The sequence below is a fragment of the Ischnura elegans genome, chromosome 11 (assembly GCF_921293095.1).
Source record: "Ischnura elegans chromosome 11, ioIscEleg1.1, whole genome shotgun sequence".
Classification (NCBI taxonomy): Eukaryota; Metazoa; Arthropoda; class Insecta; order Odonata; family Coenagrionidae; genus Ischnura; species Ischnura elegans.
Window position 1 is genome coordinate 53,382,757 of NC_060256.1, and position 22,120 is coordinate 53,404,876.

The 22,120-nt window shown below is 38.1% G+C and overlaps 1 protein-coding gene across 1 annotated transcript in view; it reads right to left on the bottom strand.

Annotated features, from left to right (window-relative positions):
• The window catches only part of LOC124167752 (neuroendocrine convertase 2), a 433,133-nt gene extending 429,034 nt beyond the window's left edge, over positions 1-4,099 (bottom strand). The window contains exon 1 of the mRNA XM_046545763.1: positions 3,330-4,099. Within this exon, the coding sequence (XP_046401719.1) occupies positions 3,330-3,587 (258 nt within the window). The 5' untranslated portion in view covers positions 3,588-4,099. The remainder of the gene's footprint in view (positions 1-3,329) is intronic.
• Positions 4,100-22,120: the final 18,021 nt, after the last annotated feature.

Below are 22,120 nucleotides of genomic sequence, written 5' to 3' on the forward strand. Positions count from 1 at the left end.
CGTAGTACGAATTCCCATGTACTAGTTTATTGTTGCACATTGCTTATTTGTATTATAGAAAGATTGTTGCTGGTCTAAGTATTTCTTAGATTTTTCTCTTTCATCATATCTCCTATTGGAACTGAAGTTTTTGTTATTTTTAAATGAGCGGATAAACTAAAACTTGTTTTGTTGCTGACTGGCTCCGTAGATATTTATCTTTCAAATAGATATATTTTTAAATTACTTAAAGTGCTAATTCATTTACTTTATAACCTCCGCATTTAAGCTGCTGTTGATTGATAAATGAAGTTTGCCAGTATCCTTGTGTGAAGTAGTTATTCTGCCTGATAGTTTTTGGAATCAGCATAATTATTTTTATTTAAAAAAATAGCCATCATTCTTAATGCAGCAATCGCGAATGAGATTATGAATTCTAATCTATTTCTACCTCTGTAGGTTATTTTAACTTACAATTTATGATATTCAACGAATATTGTTCTGGAATTCACCTAGAAGAGAATCAAGAGAGTGAAATGTGCTATAAATGGTAATATGCGCTAAATTTATCAAAAGAAAGTTAGCTTTGAGACCCAATATGCAATTTTGGCCATTTATTCGTCAAAATTTGGACACTAAAAATAAAAATTCCCAACGAATGAGTTTTAGTTTCGCTGTAAACAATTTTAAAGAGCCACTTGTTTGCGTAAGACTGCAGTGAACTATTTTTAATTATTTGAGCTTGTCTTTTGGTAAATTATCCTCAAAAGTAGGTGTGTTTTAAAAGATTGGTCTTTTAAATATTGTCTTGCAAATTAATGGAATTCTTAAATAAAAGTGTGTAGCTTTTTCCTCCGTGGGATTTAATTTGAATTTAGTCTGCCTACTAGCATTTCTTTTATTAGATGCATATTAGTTTAAATAGTTGGAATTGATTGCCACGATAATCTCAAGAGATTTATATTATCTCAACCTTATTTATTAATGTTTTCTGTTGTTTTTATATCGAAATTATTTCAATGCCTCGATGAATTTGAAAACTGTACTCACAAAGATGAAAGATAATAAAGAGAAAATTATTAATTAACAATTATGAATATTATAAATTTATAATTACTCAGTAACTTGATATACTATATATTTTCCAATTCATAAGAATAATGTGCCCAGAAAAATCAGTTTCATGATAAGAAAATGGTTGAAATTTGGGAAACTGAAAGAATAATAATTTTTAGACGTGGATTCCATCATTTTCCTGTTCCTTTAACTTTATTGATGACGCCAATTTAATCTTGTAGTTTTATTATCAAGTTAAATAACTATCAGATTAATGATCTTATGACCCTCAAATAGGTTGCAGTAACAGCTTTTGGGGAAGTAATATGACGGATACCACAGAAGTCTCTCAGTTTATCTCAGGTTGCATCACTTATTTGTTCATGGTGAAGATCTGTATTTGTACATCAGCCAATGCCAATAGCCTTGAGTTCACGAGTGATGCCATTAAAATAAAATTCCTTCTTAAATTATATATCCTATTTTATCACTATTTGTGCAGGTGTGATGGGCGAGACAAGGGTCCAAAAAAATATATTAAATGAATATTTAATTGCTTAGTGTAACCATGGTTTTCATTTGGTGATTTTACTATTTTGCAGATATCATTTGGTCATGGGCTAGATTTCTAAGCTAATTCGGTAAACAAGTGCATTGAATTTTCGTTTTGCTTATGTTTTCTCTTGGAGCCCGAGTATGACCGCCTCATTGCATCATTTTGCTCAATATTAAGGTTTTGATCAAATATTATTTCTTTGAATAAATCTCTCAATCAGTTTTCATATTTTTATTCTTCTAATTTTTGTATTCCAGTATCATCACAGCATAGTACATGAATTTAAACATGTGAATCCCCTGGACTTAACGAATTTTCTGAATATTATGAAAGAGAATATAAACAATACACGCCCATATTGTTGAAAGCTTTAGATATTGTCAATTTTATTAAAATGAGTATACAGTTCTTTATATTGCCAGATCACCGTTCCATATTATTCTTATTTGAAACGACAATGCCATCAACTCGGTAGATAATATGCTGTTTCTAGCTGTCCGTATGATATGCAACGAAGATTTTTTAAAGCAATTATAGTAAAATATATATATAATTCTTAATTTATGTGCAATAAATTGCAATAGATAGTCTTACTGATCATTGAAAATACCGATAAATGTAGGACATACGCACACCCGTGGAACGAAGTGTCCCATATTTTACTGTGGTAAGCACCATATATTTTATGTTTACATATAAATTTAGACTGTAATAGTAGCCCATATCGAAAAAAGCCTCTGTACATCACATAAAGATTCAATCTAGGAATTGAATCAAAATAACTTGTTGCTATGAATCACTCAGACGCGATCAATTTTTACTACCATATGGCTATCCTTTTCCCATATATCTCTCCAGATGGAGTTCCACTGGTAAATGATAAAGACGTAAAAACTAACGAAAATGGTTAATGTCGAATTCAATAAACTGTTCTCCATGCAAAACGTGAGAACAACATATTGTCTAGTTTAAGACAGTAGTATTGGTGGGCGTGAAAGGGAACACATTCAGTAATTGCATATATATTCACATTCTATTCCATTTTAATTGCAGCATGGTAAGTTTACAAATGAATCTAAGATTTAATCGGTTGTGAATGTGAATAAACCGCATACTTATTCAATTCACTCAGATTTCACAACTATGCTTGGTCTCATCAAGCCAGGTCTTCTGCGTTTTCGTCACAGGAATCGAATAATTATTATAATATTTGTGTCGAGTAATTTCCACTCTGTAGCTAGGAGAGATTAGAACACTGAAGATTTATCCGGCCTTTTAATCGTCGTGTTGGCGTTCCAGCTTTCGCATCACTCCCGTCCATGCCTACCAGCTGACCGCGATGAACGTGTTTACTCAATTGATTTTGCGCCTCGTCTATTCGTTCCGTTTGTCCTTCTCCGTGGCTTGCTGGAAACCATTCGGGTACTGGGAAAAATAGTTTTGTGCTCGTCTTTTGTCAATATAGGGTTTGACAACATTGCACGAAACCGGTGTGGTCCTGGGATAGATTGTGTGTTTGTGAGAGGGTGTGTCAGTGTGAGTTAGTACGACACTACAAGTGTTTTGGGGTTCTGGGGCCTGGGGAATTAATAGTTTTGTGTTCGTCTTTTGTCATTTTAGGGTTTGACAACACTGCACGAAACCAATTGGGTTTTGGGATGGATAGTGTGCTTTATAGGGGGTGTGTCAGTTTGTTTTAGTACCGCACTAATCGTGTTTTGGGACACTGAGTACTCACGGGCCCCAGGTTGTCGAAGCCAGTCATGGACGCCACCCTTTCTGCATCTCCCGGTCCAGCGTCCGGCCTCAGCTTCACCAGGAAGGAGTTCGTGAAGACATCCGCGGGGCCCTTATGACCACCGATGGCCCTGGTGGGCCCCGGCAGGCTCGCCACGAAGCACACGGCAAACAGGGCTGCCATTGCGGGCGCAAGGGCCCGGCGACGACCCGCGGACCGCCTACGGATAGGCGCCAGGTTCTGACCGCGGCCAGACATCCTGACCACCTCCGTTCCAAACACGTCTCCTCCCGTGCCTCTTGTCCTGTCGTGCGTCTACCGCACGGCTGAGCCCGCTTGTGTTGGTGCCTTCGCTTACGGCCGTGGGGGACAGCGGTATGTGTGGAGAGGGGAGTTCTTCTCGTCCAAGTGGGGGATGGGGAAGGTGGAAACAAGATGGCGCCGGGCGGCGCGCGCGCGGCGTTTGTTTCTATCGAGGTCTTCTGCCCGTAGCACGTCGAGCTGCTGTTAAACCCTCAGGCCCTCTCCGATCTATATATCGGGCTAGTCCAGTGAGTCCTTTCCGGCTGCCCTGCTCTTGCAGTTGTTGTCCTCCCGTCAGGGCCTTGCTGTGTTGTGGTTGTCTGAGGGCGGCCTCGTCCCCGTCCTCTAGTCTCAGTCCATTGTTCCCGCCCGGTCTGGTTTTGTCCTCTCGCACTCGCGTGGGGCACCTCACTGGCTGCTGCGTCACCTGTGCGACGGAGTCAATGGAGTCGGGAGGGAGGGGGGAGGCCAGCTGTCCTCCTGCTCTCTCTCTCTCCAAAGTGTTAGGGGCTGCGGTGGGGGGCGGGGGTAGGGTGAGGCGTAGCCGACTGTCGGTCGAAAGTGTTCAGGGCGCGTGCTCAGTGCCCGGGGAGGGGAGTGGCGGAGGAGGAGGGCGGGTAGGGGAAGGGGCCTTCCAACACCCCCCCTCCCACCGCACCCTCCCCTATCATTTATACCCCACCCCCTATTGTTTTCAACGCTCTCCTTATATCGTCTCCCCTTCTTCTCCACCCCTACCAACCTCCCTCAATCTACCCTTACCACCGTGCTAACCCTTATCGTTGATCCCCCACCCTTGCTTTGTTTCCCTCTAAGCCTCCCCACCTCCCCCATCCCTTATATTTCGTTCCCTTCCCCTCCATATCCTCTCCTCATCATGTCTCCCTACAAGACTTCCCCTCCGCCCCCTACCCTCATCCGTTCTCTTATCATGCATCCCCCGCCCCCTCTTTCCTTCCTCTAATGCCTCCCCCTACCTTTTATTTCGTTCCCTTCCCCTCCGTGTCCTCTTCTCTATCATTCTACCTCACCCTCCAAGAGTTTCCCTCCTCCCCCTACCCTCATACGTTCCCTTATAGTACATCCCTCACCCCTAAATTCTATCTCTCAGTCTCCCTTCACTTTATTCCCTCCCTTTCCTTTCCCCACCCTCCCCTCATCCTTTCTCCCCCACCCTGTACTTTACCCCCTTCCACCATGCCCTTATCATTCATCCCCCACCCCCATTCCCTCCCTATCTCACCCACCCCCTTATTTCCTTCCCCTCCCCCCATTCCTTCCCCCCGCGACCCTTCCTCCAAGTATCCTTTCCATTCTTTCCCACCGAAAAAGGGAAGGGATACGAAAACCCTGGTTACGCGTTTTCTCTGCGACCTTCTCCCCAGTTTTCCCTCCAGGGTCGGGTCCATTTCAATTTTTGCTTGGTCGGAATGCTTCCCCCTCCCAACCCCCTCCTCAGATTCTCCCTCAAAGGTTTATTGTCGGTCCGGGGTTTGTTTTTGGACTGTGGTGGACGAGTGGACGGGGTCGCCGGCTGTTTTTGTCGATCCTATTCCGAGGGTCCATATTTCGTGAATTTTTATGTCACTTTGCATCACAAGTCTATGATTGAGAGCATGTGAGGTTTGGTATGGCCTATCATTTCAATTTTAAGCGATTACACTCCTATTTTCATCCATTATTCTTATAGCACACTAATGATAAAATTTTATTCATTTACGTTTACGTCGGCTAAATTGTCTGATGATTGTAAATCCTGAATATGTAGCAAATTTACAAAATCCGGGTCGTGCTCATTTAGCATGACTCGTTATCCTGTAATGTAATAAACCAAAAATTTATTCGTATGGTATATTGATTGGCGCAAATGACTGTTGTGCCATGATGGAAGAGTATACAAGAAAGGGTGGAGAGAAACCTGGCGTCGGCGTTAGCCGTACGTTAGCTCTTAACGTAAGGCACTTACGTGACCACGGCTCAGCGTCCCATACGACGGACGGAGTGTTGCGATTGAAATGCACTCCACACAAAATTTAAATAGGGATCGAGCAGTCTCTAAAATTCTCTGCCACCGCCGGGGTCTGAACCCGAGCACATAGGAAGGAAAGCCAAAACTTAAGCCAGTAAACCAACCTGATTCCCAAGAGTATCTAAGAATTGAGGCTATTATTAGTGTTTTTACTGTGAAATGTGCTAATGAGTTAGTTAAATCGTATAAATGGAAGTACCACTTAAACTTAATGAAAACTAACTGACAATTTGGTTGAACATAAGTTTATGTGGGAAGTTTTTCATTGAAATTTTGGCCTTTCCTAGTATTCTTGTATAAAAACCAGCTTTTCTATAGATGTAACCTGTCTGTAGCTGTGGATTTGGTCATTTGACCGTTAAAAAGTCAGCCAATTGGTGAATAGCTTATATGCCGGTTGAATAGACTGGGGTAAGATGCTAAAGGGACCCATAACTAATCAAATATGGTTGATTTTGTGTATATCGGGTTTTTGGATCAATATTGATAAGTTTTAATTGAATTATTGAGAATGCAAAAACATTTATTCAATATTATGTTGATGCGTTAGAGCGTAGGTTTCCGCGGCGATGGTTTGATCTCTGCATTTCTCCAGGGTTTTCTTCCGCGTCAGATTGTTGGTTGACAACAGTTTCGCTGGCTATCCTGCCAGCGTCTTCAGGTCGAAGGTGTCGGCTGTTGGTTTCTGCCTCGCTTTGAATTTCAATAGAGAAGATGGATACTTCCTTCACAGCGCCTGGAAAAGAGTGATCAAAGAGAGAGCCAACCAGAGAGAAGCACCCAGTCAGACAGCCAATCACAGTGCAGCTCCCATCCAGCCTACAGTAAATAAGCGAGGCAGAAACCAACAGCCGACACCTTCGACCTGAAGACGCTGGCAGGATAGCCAGCGAAACTGTTGTCAACCAACAATCTGACGCGGAAGAAAACCCTGGAGAAATGCAGAGATTATGTTGATGCATTCATTAAATTGTGAAGGAAATAAACTTTGCATACTTTTGCTAGCTTTACATAGCCTGTTTTAAATTCAGTAAACAACTAATGCAAAATCCGTCTTGTAGAATGGGATTTATTTTCCCTTGGTAGATTTTATAACGAAATGTTTTCGCTTTATCTTCTGTGGCTGCTCTTACGCAAAAATTGTCATTCAAGGGTTTAGCGTGAATATCCATTCTACACGGATTTTATTCTTAATATTTTCAGAAATATTTATGCAATCACTCCCGATTGAATGGATATCATCATAAATACTCCCACGTCTTAATATTACATTCTCGATGATTTTTTTTTAGATATCGTAAAAATTGAAATGTGCATAACCCATACTTTTTATACTTGCATAGTGTCATTGTGCAACCAGTGCGAAAAGACACAAAATGAGTTTGAAGAAAACGGAACTAGTGCTTCGTAGATTTACGTTTATATAAAATATGAGCTACTTGGTAATTCATTCATCATCTTCCAGAAATTTAAGTGAAAATATTCTTTGAAGAAAATTTAATTTCATAAAGGATGAGTATCCATAGATATAATCCATCAGTTTAGATAGCAGCGTAAGCCATAGATGATAGCCATTTGTGAAGATGATTGCCTCGTACTTCCGGTCTAAACATTACTGTGTTTTACTGCGTTAACTATGCGCCTAATTTATTGTGTTAGTTGCACTCTATTTTGCTCTTATATTTTATCCCTAAACAGCATCTTGACCGGTTAATCGGGGCGTCATATTGCAGAACTAAAGCTTTTGTTGACGACGGTAATCAACATAATGCTTTAAATTACATTTTAAAAGAGCGCAAAGTAATCGCTGTAGTACTTAGACAATTATTCTGTAGCACAATGTCAGACGATAAGATTAGGTTTTCAATCCGGATGACTAGGACAGTAAAGAACGATAAAACTGGGTGAATTGTAGAAATATTTCGCGATGTGTACTGCGTGTGATAATATATTTTTTAATGAAGAAATCACAAAAACTATTTCACAACAAGGTTCTTTGCGTTATTTACTTGCGGCTGAATATAAAAATTCACGTAAACTTCGTCCATAATTGTGTAACATGCATCATTTTTTTCAATACGGTGGCGAAAAGAATTGATTTTTCGTTACACAGCGTTATTGGAAATAGTTAAAGCGGCTATTGTTTCATTAAAACACAGATTATCATTAAAAAATTTTAAATGTTATATTATCTTAAAATTTAAAATCTTTTTGTAGCTTCTCATCCCACTCTGACTCGACTGAAGGTGCTTATGAACTAGCGTATCCCATTGATTGAATGCGCAGAGAATCTGATATATTCACCGGGGTAAAGAATTATAGTACTAAATAAAGGAATCTAACCCTCAGTAAGTTAAATATATTACTTCATTAGTGCATCATAAATTGATCAACTGTAAAAGGTCGACAATGACCTGTTTGTATAACCAATGTTATAAGCCAATTAAGCTGTAAGTTTAAGTATATCGGGACTAGCCGCGGTGATAACTTTTACGGAGTCTCTGTATTCATATGTAATAGTTCAAATCCCCAAATTATTACCTTGGAACAATTGCGTGTTCGAAGTGTCACATAGTTTTTCACTCTCGTGGAAGGGCTCCGGCCATCTAAAAATCCTTTTTTTAATTCTTGCTAGATTTTATGGGTTCATAGATTTAAATCACGCAGTGCAATTGTTGCGCGTGGCTTAACACTTACTGTGAATTTTCGTTCAGTGCTAAATGCTTAGTTGTTTAGAATAACAGAAATTTGCTGTTTCTCTCTCCTACGCAGATACAATTTCTTGGAATCCGTTGTGGCTACATAGAACGTAGCGCAGTCTAATAAGAGAACACCATTTTGGTAACTGTGTTCCTCCGCGTAGTATTGTCTCATGGCGTCGACTACGACTACGCGGAGGAAGTTCCGAAAGCCATTATCAATGTAGAAAAAAACGCCGCGTAAATTTCGGATCGTAAGTACTCGATATTGTTGGGTGTCTTCCTTAAAAATATTTGTTTTCCTCGTTAGGTATTTTAATGCCTATACCTACCTGTTCGGCTGTAACTCTTATCGTGTCATTCTATGTTTTACATTATCGCCAAAATGAAAACGTTGATGCCCGTTTGAATCCGTAATTTGATAATGACAAGTCGTTTTAAGTGCAATTGAAATTTTTATACCCTTGTGAACCTTACCATTTGTAAAATTGTGTTATTAGTTAATTTCATCGGTATAAGCTCACTTTGTACAAGTAATTCAAGTAATTCAAGCATTCCTGCATTATTTATACTACTTTCAATCCAAGTAGTTCTATCTGTAACGAAACGAAATATCGCCTGGTTTTATGAATTATTTTTTGTCTTTTATAATCTACTCAGATAGTTGGTCTGGCCAATATTTTTATCAATAACAAAAAATATTTTACTCCTTAATGTTTTCTAGAAATCAATTCATTAATTAATCTTCACTAACTAAAGCCTGAATCACACGATCGTTTTTTTTCGTCGCGAAAGTGATCACTATCGCGATCACTAAAGTGATCACTCGCAAAATGATCGTCGCCGGCAATTTTATTTCGCGATCGCGATGAGGATTCCCATCGCTATTTTTCATTACTCGTCCGGTCGCTTTTTCCGTCGCTAAAACCGTCCCTAAAACTCCATATCAGCCAATCAGAACGTATTCCGGTATGGTGTGAATGCAGCGCAACGTTTGACAATTGTGGGACGACATAGATAAACAAACACGCTATATATTTTCGTTATGCGGGTCCTATGACAACGAGCTGTGATATCATGAATGATGCGAAAAGCGATGGCAGGAGTGACCGTGTGATTCAGAAAAATGATTCAGGCTTAACGATCGCATGTGCACTCAACCGCTTTAGGTATCTGCGTTATCGCCAAGGATTCTAAGGGCATATAAGGAAATTTATGTCAAAATAATAATTTAAGTTGCAATACAAGGTGAAGGCGTCAGAAACACATTCCGTTTTGCCAGTATTTTTTTATGTAATCGGTCCCATTTCTTCGCGAATAGAATGTATTGAGGTATTTCAAATTTAATCAATGATTATTCTGCATAAAATGATATCTGATCGATTCTTTGGATGTTGTTTCGAGTAATCCTTGTATTTAAGGTAATCTGAGCTCCATTAAAATGAACTTCTAATTTGATTCCTGGTTTTTCTCTACCTATAGTGAAGGGAGTAACATGGGGTGTGACTCATTAATCGGTTTAAGTGTCTAAACTTGGTTTCCTTTGCGCCATTGTCTTAGGTTTAAACTCACTCTTTTCTACTTTATCGACGGGAACTGAAACCAAACGAAACTATGAAAACGTTTAAATATGAATAAGTAATTTCCAATGGTCATTACGTTTTTTGGTGGTGCATTTGTGTCAGGTGCGCAATGATGCTTTGCAGCTTCTAAAGGAATTAGGATGTGGCCTCTAGAGACGTGGAGGCTAGGTTCTACGGTTACCTTGCATTAGCCAGTCAGGACGAATGTGTGTCTTTGTGTCTTTTTGCAAAGCCTTGTGACAGTACACTGCATCCCAATGTCTGACAAAGGTGTGATCCTCTAAATAACCGATTTAATTGGCTGCTAGTTCTTCCCGCGTGAAGTAAGTAGCCATCATAATAAATGTCCTCCAGTCATAGCAGTTTTAATGTTCGTAATTGTGACATTTTTGTTGGGGTCAGACATTATCAATGGTGTGAATAACTTAGAATTCGTTAACTACAGACCTCTATATATCCCAATATTAGGCTATTACCTCCTTTTCCCTGTAATTACCTTCTCTTATCCGTCTGGGATTTTCCTATACTATAACTTGTGTTTGGTATTCCTAAGGGAACTTTCTATGCAAATAAATTTAGAACTCATCACGAATGATATAGTCGGTTTAAGGAAACCGTTTCTATAATAAAATATCTCAATGGTTGTAATGCTAGAGGAAATTGAATCAGTATGTGAAAAAATAAAATTTTAGAACAGTGAATGAAAAATAAGCTCGCACTGCTTATTGTTAGTGGATATATAATCATACATTTATTTCTATTAAAAAATTGGATATTTCAATTTTAAATCCGTTCTAGGTTTTAAAACTAAAGGAGACCCCTCATTGCATATTTCCTCGTACATTTCTCTGCAGTATTATTAGTAGGTATATACTTTATCCATTATGGAGTGCTTTTCAATTCATTGTAATTGTCGTGATTAATAACGTAATCATCAATATTTATTAAGCTTTTGATATTTTCATCGGGAAACCGATGGATCATTATTTTAAATTAACAAATATTTGATTCCAGTAGTTGGGAAATACTCATTAAAATGCCTTTAACAACCTGAGTGCCTTTAATTATTTATTTTTAATCATTTTCAGAGTAATTGGGTGGATTACACTTTTATAATGCATCTCACCATCTGCCTATTGTAATTTAAATTTTTACTTTGTATATTTCTGTGGTTTATGGCACTTTAACGGTAGGTACCTGAATTAAGTCCAAACGGATTTGAAGTTTGCCTCTCATTTCAATTTTAAGCGATTACGTTACTATTTTTGATCCATTATTCTTTCGCCACTAATTCTAAATATAACAATTTAGTTATTTACGTTTAGGCCGGCTTAATGATCTGATGACAATGCATTTTTAATATGCAAAGAATTTTAAATACCCGGTAAGTGCCCATTAAACATAAGTAATAAGTTAGCCAGTAATGCGATGAACCTAAATTTATCACTTTTATTTTCCATAATGGAAAGATTTATTTGAGTAAAGCCATCAGTGATAAGTGATATCAGAGATAAAATTTTGTTAAGACATTCATAATATGTTAATTTATTGCCGTTATTAATGGATTTTGGATGGATAATCCCGAAAATTCTCGCCAGAGAAAGAACATTACAAAACGAGACACTTGCGGGAGGACTTGGAAATTATAAAGCACAAAACAACTTCAATAGAGACAACGGACAGAAGTATGTAGAGCGAAACTTGGATGTCAGTCATTTTTAAAGAGAAAGATTTCCAGAAAACGTTTGCTAGCACCCACCGTCTTTATGTTGAAGTTCAATAAAGGTGACACGGTTATCATCCCCGATTAGGTCTCCAGCTGATGGCAGAGATTTTTCAGAGGCTGCCCAATCCCTGCTTGAGGGATTTGTATTGGGCACTTCAAGTGCAGCACTCCATCCGTCGGATGGGACGTTAAGCCGTGGTCCCCGTGGCGCCTTTCGTTAAGAACAGGCTAATGCCGACGCCAGGTTTCTCTCCATCCTTCCCTCCCTACCCTTCCCTCATGGCGCTAACTAACTCAGCATTAACGGTCGCCTCCTCCAAATGCCATACCGTACCTCAGATACTCTCACAAATAGACTTGGGATGCAATGCGTCATAAAAATGCACAAAGTATGGTTCTTCGAAGTAGGAAGGACAAAAACAGCCGGCGACCCGTACACTAGCACCAGCAGCCTTATGCCGACGTCGGGTTCCACTCCACCCTTCCTGCCATATCTTTCTTTCATGGCGCAAATGACTATAGCTGTCGGTCGCCTCCTCCTAATACCATACCACCATACTGTACCAGGAGAGGAAACGTTGGCCATTTTAAAATCTTGACGCGGGTTACCCCATAAGCCATTAATCCCATCCACTTCAGTTTATTTTATGAATATCGTGCTCCTATCCTCTATTTATTTATTTCTTTGGTTCTTCTTAAATGGTATGGTAGGTAATTAAATGATATATTGTGGTGAGTAATCAACGCTGTATAGTGAAAGAAAAAGGTCATAATTATTTCATATTGTGAAGTACCTTGTTAAAGACATCAAGAGTACAGCTACCGCTACGCGTAAAAATAATTTTATTACTTCCAATGTATCATATTTCATGAAATATGTATTCTTAATGTACATTGTGGAAATTTTAGCCTTATTAAACTTTTAAGATATTTATGATGTTTGCCTAAATAATATTAAAATTATTAAAATCTGATGAGGGTCTACAGTAGTCATTGCGTAATTTGAAATGGGAAGTTCATGACGAGATAGAATCGTCATTTCAGCTTAAGACGTTAATACCAACTAACATGGACTGCGAGAGTTTTAGTAATTTTACTAAGTGATGAATCTTTGGCTATATTTTCCCCTTTCATGACCACAGCTACCTGTATGGGTTTACGAACCCTCACTCGCAAGCCTCGACAAGGGGCCTAAAGCTTCGAATAAGAAATTTTCGCAGTACATGATCCCGGAACATTCGTCCACGAAGTTACATCGACGAAGTTTACTCTGAACCAGAAATGGTGTTTACCTAGATATTGAAAATGGCTCCAATATAGGAATACGAATGTCAGGAGAATAGGTTGGCGACCTCATCCTGGATTAAACCCCGAAGAGTGTGTTTGCATTTGCATCTCCCGATATTTTATTCCAAGTCCTCCTCGTCGTTGATCACTCCTTGCCCGAAATTTCAGCCTTCTCCATCAAGCTTATACAATATGGCCGACACATATTTTCAATTCCTGTTGATGGGTAAAAATGAATAAGGAAGCTAAGATTCAATAAAAATTATTTTTTTCTGTGAATAGGAGATATTCATTTATTAGTGATCAATCGGAGTAAAATTATGTCAATACTTTTATTTGCTTTATCTATTTTACTGGGAAATCTCTTGAATTAGTACATTAGAAATACGTTTTACGCTCGGTGCGTCAAGCTTATTTAATGGCATTGACTTTGCATTTCCCGGTTACGTTTAAAAGTATAGTAACTTAAAATATGCTGTAATAAGGTTTATTAACAGGTTATAATGGAAGCGCGTTGCGAGAATAAGGAAGTGAAGAATCGATGAAAAATATTCTCAGTGACTGAATAGGAGGTACCGTCTATTAATTGATCAATTGGAGTATAATTTTTTCAATCATTTTATTTGGCTCCATTATTGTTGGTATAATTAATGCCATTGCTTTAGAAACACGTTTGAATGCATGTAATATATTATATTTAAAAGAATAAATATTTAAAAAATTGTCTTAAGGTTTAACTTATAAATTAAGGTTTTACTCTGTGAAACATTTCCATCATAGTAAATAATTATGATAAATTTAGTTTCATTACATTTATCCTCGATAATTATGTTTAATGGGGACAACCAGGGTTTCGTAAATTCGTTACATATTCCGGATTTACAATCATCAGTCAAAAAGCTGGCTTAAACGTAGATGACCACGATTTTTTCATTAGTCTACTGAAAGAATAATGGATAAAAAAGAGCAGTGTAATCTCTTAAAAGTGAGATGAGAGGCTAACTTCAAATTTATTACAAATAAAAAATTTTATCTCGGTGCTAAAAAGCAATTTAACAGTATCGACTCTGCATTTCTCTGATCACTCGGTGCAACCATTACTCTGGGACACTACGGGTTTTGAGCTTCTTGGCATGCGTCGTAGATATAGATTCCGCCGCAAGATATGCGTAATCCTTCTTCCAGAGATGAGTAATCAGCGCGCGACCTATACTGGGCAGTTATGATATACATGGAGGAGGAAAGGTCATGTGAATAGCTCCCACGTGCTGAGCGCTATGCAGTCGAGCTTAAGAAAAAACTATGCCTGTCCATCACCGCAGGATAATCCCTTCCCGTCTGGTCTATTAATTGATGGCGTCTCACCATTAAAAGTCATTAAAAGCGCATTACCATATCATGTGTTTAAGTTACAAAAGAGGAATGATGCATTCAGGACACTGCACTAATGCGCTCCACGGCGGTTGATGAAAATAACAACGGAATAATTTTTGTAGGTGAAATTTTTTCTAGTAGAAATAGAAAACTTGTGAATTTCATGTAGATGACTTTAATGTGATCAGTTTCATCCGTTTCATTGAGAGAAATTACGCAATATTTGTACGCCTGTCACAATGTATCTTGACCGAGGGAGGAGTGATTGAGATTCAGTGAGATAGAGTAGGATTATTATCACAGGTCCTTTGGGGCATAAAATGTGTTGCAATAGTTTATATAAATATAATGATTTCTATCTATAATGAATCCCTGACTGATACCAAGGAAAAAAGTATTGAAATGACTCTGTAACTCACACGAATACTGGCGGAAAATTGCATATTTCAGTTGAAATGCAATCCTTAGCGAAATCTGTATTCATTATATCAGCATGACAACTTTAGCAACATCTACAGTTTATTTAATAAAAATAACCCTATTCTCCTTCCCCACTCACACTGTCATGGTCTGATCTACTTCCTGCTTCTCAATGAAACCACCCTTTCCTTCAAGATTACCTATTTTTACACGATAGCGCCAGGATAGAAGATTGTACCTAATATTTTTTGCCCTGGTTATGTTGGTATTATTTTTCCATCGCAGTCGGAAAACGAACGAGCATGATGCTACTCATGATTCAGCATCTTAATTTCTCTTGTCTGGTTAAAATATCTTCACATAATTGCCGTTATACTCTTGAATAATTTTACTTACAAACATTGGCTGTCTTAATCGTAGCTTCCGTCTTTTTTGTAGGGAAAATCTTATTTTATTTCCAAAATTGCAATATGTACAATAACACATTAAGTATTTACAGAGTCTTTCGGGAGGAATCTGCAGTACTTCAGGAAGTGGTTGGGGAGAGAACGCTAAGCATTGGGTCGCAACTCCTTAGCTACTGAGGTATGGCAACGCAAGCATTTTTTTTAATGCACTTATTAGTTATCATAAAAACAGTTTTCCTTGGGTAGTCCAGTAGTTCCAGTCTTTTAGAGATTTTATGTAATACTCTGAATTTTTTAGGACTTTGAGCGAGTATCAACAACAGGGGTCGCAAGTGAAACAAAACGAAATTCAAAACCAATAAAATTTCATTAGTTTCTTTCCAGGGAGTGGAAAGTAGAAACGAAATGGATTTAAACCCGGGGAGCTAAACCCAGGGTCGAAAAGAAATCGGAGTTAAAACTACTGCGGGTCGAAACTAAACTAAAACTCTGGAATATATGTTTCAAACCGCAGGGATCACATGCTTCACCTTCGCTACCGACTGAAATGAAAATTGAAGTTTGAAAGACAATCGGACGTGAGAAATACGGAAAATTCAGTTCTATTGGTTTTCATCATAGATGGTAAGTAAAACTACGCGAAAGTCAACCAGTGAAATTTCAATAGTTTGTCGTCAATAATAATGGATTTAAACCCGAAGAGCTAAACTCAGGGTCGAAACGATATCGGAGTCAAAACTACTTCGGATCGAAACTTAGCTAAAAATCTGGGAAGAAATGGAACGTAGATAATGTTTCGAGGGATCACGTGCTTCGCCTTCCAACAGTTTAGTTTTGACCCACACACCGAGTACCAAGTGTGGTTGAATGAAGTACAAATTCGGCCTGCCGGCATTAGATGCATGGGGCAATGGGACACTAACAGGAGAACTGAACACAAACTGGCGATTCGATTTTTAAGCTCAATATTTTGACCTCTCTATATTGGGTGCTTTCCATTCATTGACATACGTCGGCACAAGTCGACTTGCGTCGCGGTTTTCGTGTTCCATTCTGTGTGCGTCGCCGACTGTTGTGACAGAAGTCAACAAACGGTAACGCACAGGAATGGGGAATTTTCAAATTTTTTGAAAACTCTGTCAAAATGTAGTAAACCTCTAGGAAAAAATATCTACCGGGGGAAATTTCAATACTAGCGGTAGTTTTCAAGATATTAAAGGTCAAAGTGGAGGAGTGGGGGGTGCGAACGAAAGTAGTGTGTCCAAGAGGAGTGACGTCATTTCTCCCCAAACAGAGTTGCTAACGTCCGAGGCGTGGAGCTTCGAGATTGTTGCGGTACACGTACGCCAGGAAGACGGTATGTTTACCTACGTGAAGTGCTGTTTATAATAACGAATAATAAATATTGCTTGGTGCCTATGTGTTCAAACACATCACGAAATTCTAATAAAATATTCGTCCTTATGTTGAAATAATAAAGCGAGAAGAAAGAAGTGGGTTAAGTTGATGAAGAGAAAGAACGATCTATCGACGAAAACGACGGGATTTGTTCGTGAAGATCACTTTACCTTAAGTAATTACGACAGAATTATGCTGAGAAATGACTTGAGCGTGTGGTGCGGAGGACGTGCAGTTGCCCTGTTCGCGCAGTACCCGCCTGTCGCCTGCATGCTGTTTTTGCTAAGTTATCGTACGTTGACGGCCCTCGTAGTACCCGATGTCTTATAATTATTGTATGTTTTGAATTCGTCAATGATTAATCATGATAAGAATACTTAACACGTTGCTTACCGGGGTATTGAAATTCCTTTTAACCCTCTGTTCCGGCGGTTTTTTAAACATCACTCACTGAGCAAACCTTCCATTCGAAAAAATACCATAACTTATTTAAAAATTAAAATTTTTTCATGCAATTTTGAATGCAATACTCACAAATAATTTCAGAATCTTTTTCTGGTGTGATACTCCATGAAACACTTTCCCTTGTGGAGTGGAATGCCGCAAGTGCAGCACACATACCTTGTTTCTTTTCTAATTTTTCTCGTAGCGCACATTTTGCATCTTCTTGTGTGATATTATTTCGTCCCCTTCCCCACAATAGGAACGAGATGGTGTTTGCTAAGGTCTCTCGATAAGCGCTGTGGGTGATCTCTAGAAGGGGCCCGTCCTGTTGGCTTATCATCGCAGTCATCGTCCGAGAATGATTCACTCGACTCCTGCCTACTCGCTGCCCACTCTTTGGCGGTCTGGAGCAAAAAGCCTTTGAATCGAATGCCATTATTTTTGTTTAGAGTTTAATAAACTCTGAAAGCATTAAAAAGAGCGCAATTTATTAGCCAAAGCACGACTTTCTTCGACCATTTCATTGTTTTTCTCATGATGGAGTAATAGCATAAGTACACATCCGCCCTGTCAACACCTTTCATGCACTCATTGTATTTTAGAATACAAGTGGGTTTTCTGATTGCCTGTCCTGTAACCCAATCTTTTACCTTTGAGTTACCCATACTTTATGAACAGTGTTATGAACCAGGCGTTATGAACAGTGCTAATCATTCTTACTTCCCTCTTGTCTTTCCAAACCACTAGTAACACCTCACCTTTACGAGAGAACGTGTTCTGTCCCTTTTTCAAAGTTTTTGCCTCGCTCTTCAACGTGGGAGGGAGTCCCCGATTTGGTCTTATAGTTCCACACACTCTTACTTTGTTATCTAAGAGCAGTTCTGCAATTTTCACACTATTATAATAGTTGTCTTGATAGACATGATGCCAAAGATTGAGATGTGGCTTCAAAAGAGACAAGATGGTTTGTTCTATTTTTTCCCCTCGGCTGAATAAATTTCTAAATTACTAATGTAGCCAGAATCACTTTCACAAACCATTCGAACTAGTAACCCATATTTTACAATTTTTGCAGGATTATAGGTCTTGATTTTCAATCTTCCTCTCCATGGAAACATGGCTTCATCAAGTGACAATTCCTGCTTTGGTTTATACACATTTTGAAATTTTTCAACTAAGTATTCCAGGGTGGGTCTTATTTTATATAGTCTATCCGAAGTATCTGAGAATGCTTCGTTATCACTAAAATGCCATGCTATCCATATCTGCTCAAATCTGTTTCTCGTCAGTAGCTCTCTAAATATTTTTGTTTCAATGAAAGGATCTGTACTCCAATACTCCTTCAGTGTATCTTTCCTCACTTGACCCATCAGAATCAAAATAGAAAAGAATTTTTTCATTTCAGCCATGGTTATGTTTGACCACTTCCCTGTTTTTGGCGATTCTTTGTATTTATGCTTATTTTGACAGTAATACAAATTGGATTGATGGCACATCATTTCAAAAAAATCATTACCAAGAAATAGTGAGACTGCGTCAAGGATGTTATTGGAATTTTCTGGTAATCGCTTCACTCCAGGTTGGCCCAAAAATTGCTCTAAATGTCTCTCAGAATCTATTTTTTCCCATGAAGTAGAACTTCCTGCCAAAGCATTGTCTTCATTTTCACTCGCATCGGAGTCACTTTCACTGATAACTAGAGGAATACGTTTTCTAGTTTTCATATTCACCACAACATCAGGATCGCTTTCACTTTCGTCGTTATCTTCGTCATACCCTAATGGTACATCTGACAAATCATCAGCACACAAGTCTAACAAAATTTCTTCTTCATCCAAAGTGTTGTCCTTCCGATGTGATGCCATAATATGGAATATTCTTATGAGTGGTTTTTAGAGCACAAATGCGAGCAAACCTTCAAGCGAGAAAAACTTGACACCAAATGTTCTATTCACTTGGACAGGGAGATATGTAGCCAAAGGGTCAAGTATATTGTGTTTTTCTTGAAAAAATAGGCAGCATTGTATTTAAGAGTAGATTGTGAAAATTATTTTATTGTCGATATGCTATCAGGAAAGACTGGATTACCTGTTATTGCTATGTTCAGGAAAATTAGACTCAACAAATCATTCAATATTTTAGCCTAGAAGATCTCAATGTCTCACCCTCGACAGCGGCACGATATTTCTCTACTTCCATTATTCCGGTGGCTAGTCTTTTGAAAAATCTGTTTTTTTGGGTTGACAAAAATAAGATGCTGCTTAATATGCCATTTCCCTTTCCTGCTCGCAATTCGCATGTAGAGTCAACTATTGATTGTTTAGAAATAGGCATTGAAAAACCAGGTAACCAAATTTGGCAAAGTTTAACCTGATATAGGAGCATAAAAAAATAGATCAGTACTCACTGCAGTGAGTGACATTTTCTATTGTATGGATCAGTTCTTTTTACTACGATCAGTATATCAAATTTTGCTTAGTTAATTACGCTGCGATAGGTATAAAGTAAAAAAGTGAATTGCGAAGAAAACTCTAAATCCGATTTTTTTACAGTACTAATCAGTGCATTATACTGCTGATAGTGAAGAAAAATAGAAATAATGTTTTTTCAAACGCAATCACTTCAAAAGGAATCATTTTTAACATTACTATAAAATCAATGAATTGTTTATAGCTCAAATATTTCTATCTAAACTCAATAAAAAAAATAAATCATATGATTCTTCTTTAGAGAATTTCATTTCGAGGGTTTACGGTGACTAGGCAATAGATAGTGTCATTCGAATAGACTGGATTTCTTGAGCAAATTCCAAAAGGCTGTGGGGTAAAAGTAGATCGCGCGTTCAAACTAACTGTTCACTCATTCAGTGGTAAAATTTGAGAGTTAATTAGACCACCAAGAGTTTCCAAGAATGTAGAGAGCTCTCAAGATGAAGTTAAGCTAACTAAGCAAATAGAAAGATTTAGGACCCATGTGGAGAGAGTAATAAGAAAGGTCAGGGAATACAAGTTGCTTGTCCTTCATCCCTGCATTGACAACCGTTTGGTGCAAAAATGCAGGATTAGAGGATAGCTTTAAAAGACAATCACTTCTACCATAACGATATTCGGGCTCTGCCTCAATGATGGGGAAATTTTTTAGGAAGCGACGGAAAATACTTTTAATGATTCATTTATAACCTTTTTTAAATAAAGATGTATTTTTCATTTAAAAAACAGCGAGAGATTAGTTGCGCACCTAACACTATTTAACATAAATGATTGAATTTTGTCATACGTTGGTAAATAGCTTATAATTATTTTGTAGGCATCTAATAGAAGTTTCATAGCTAACATCAAAAACTGTATTATCTTATGCTTATGCATATCGTTAAGCAGCCTCTATAAAAGCGGCTCCAAAAGTGCATAACCTGTCAAAACCTGTCCACACTTCAGACAGTATGTATACAGAACACACCTTAAAACTTTACATAGTATGATGTGCATAATGTGTACAGAAAAATTACCTTAAACCTGTGCACAGAAAGCATTTCACAACATACTGAATCAAAAAGCTGATATCATACAGAAAGCAAAAAATCATAACTTGTACCATATCAACTATATTTGCACTAACTAGATGCATCAACATTTCATGCAGAAATTTTCAACGGAGGCCGAGTAGCTACTACTGTATTCGCAAAAGCTGGTCCAGTAATGCCATAATAAACAAGAAAAACTTACCGCGAAGCCTTCACTTCTCTAAATTCTGCAGCCAAAAAGTCTGGGTTACTTTTAAAATATAATGCCATCATTATGGAATTCACCTCTGGGAGATTATCGCAACAGCCTTTTCACGAAACCGTCTCCCATTTCGCATGTATTCGATATATTCTTGTTCTACGAATACAGGAAATGGATAAAATATACTTGACGTTACTAAATATCGTCATAAAATATCTGAGAGAAAACACGGATTAAAAAAATACCGAAATATTCACTTACTCAACGACTGCTTCATTGTAGCTTCTGCGGCCGTACATGCAAAACGAAAACGCCGTAGGGAGAAATGACGTCACCAACAATCAGAGCTAACTTCGCGTTTGCAGACGCATTTCACTTTTTTAAATGAATTTCATGATAAAATCAATGATTTACGAGAAGTTTTATTGGTGAAAATGGATTCCTGGTGAAAATTGCTATAAGTATCATGTATTATTTCGATGAAAAATATTTCATGCAACTTCCCCATTGGAGAGTTATAAACAGTTTCCATGAGTCGACACTAGTCGACGCGTGAGTCGTATGAATGGAAAGCACCCATTCTGTCATGAAATGAGTCGAAACTATTCCCTCTTATACCCTTCCTCTCAACTTCTGCGATCGAAATTTTACCATGAGTAGCGGAATTTCGATAAATTTAGTTTCGTTCCCGGGAGTAAAATTACGACCCGGGTTGAAACTAAACTTCTTGGTGAATTTAGTTTCGTGCGGGAGCGAAACTAAACCTAGGCCTCTAATTTTTGTTTCCCTTCGGATCGAAATGAAACATTTTCGTTTCACTTGCCAACCCTGATCAACAGTACGATTGCGCTATCTCTCTCATTTTTAGATGAATTGCTTAAAACAATTATAATTGCACATTTTTGTCCAACCTTAATCATCGGTATTTTTCTACCAGTATATTATGCAATAATTTATAGCGCGCCAAGCTTGAAAGGGGAAAGAGAAGGTCGAGTTTGAAAAGTTTTAGCGTTTACTTGACTTCCGACGTGTACCCTGAGGAAAGAATGGAATTAACTCGTAGACTTATTTGCTGGTAAAATCAGGGATTTTTTCAAATAACATTTTTTTCATGAAATAATGTTATTTGAAATAAATATTTACTCTTAACTAGCTCTATTTCTACGGAGTTAGTCTCATCGAATGTATTGTCAATATGTTTATTTATTACAATAAATGAAGTTTTAATTTTCTACCTGATTTTCCAATCACGCAACCCACGATTTACGAAGTCATTTCTATTTCGTTTATTTGTCCCATTTTTGATCCCTCGCAATCCGCGTCCATTATTCATTGAAAATTCTTTTGAACCAACCGTCGTCCTTCAGATCTCACGACGTTGCCGCTCGTAATGTTGACG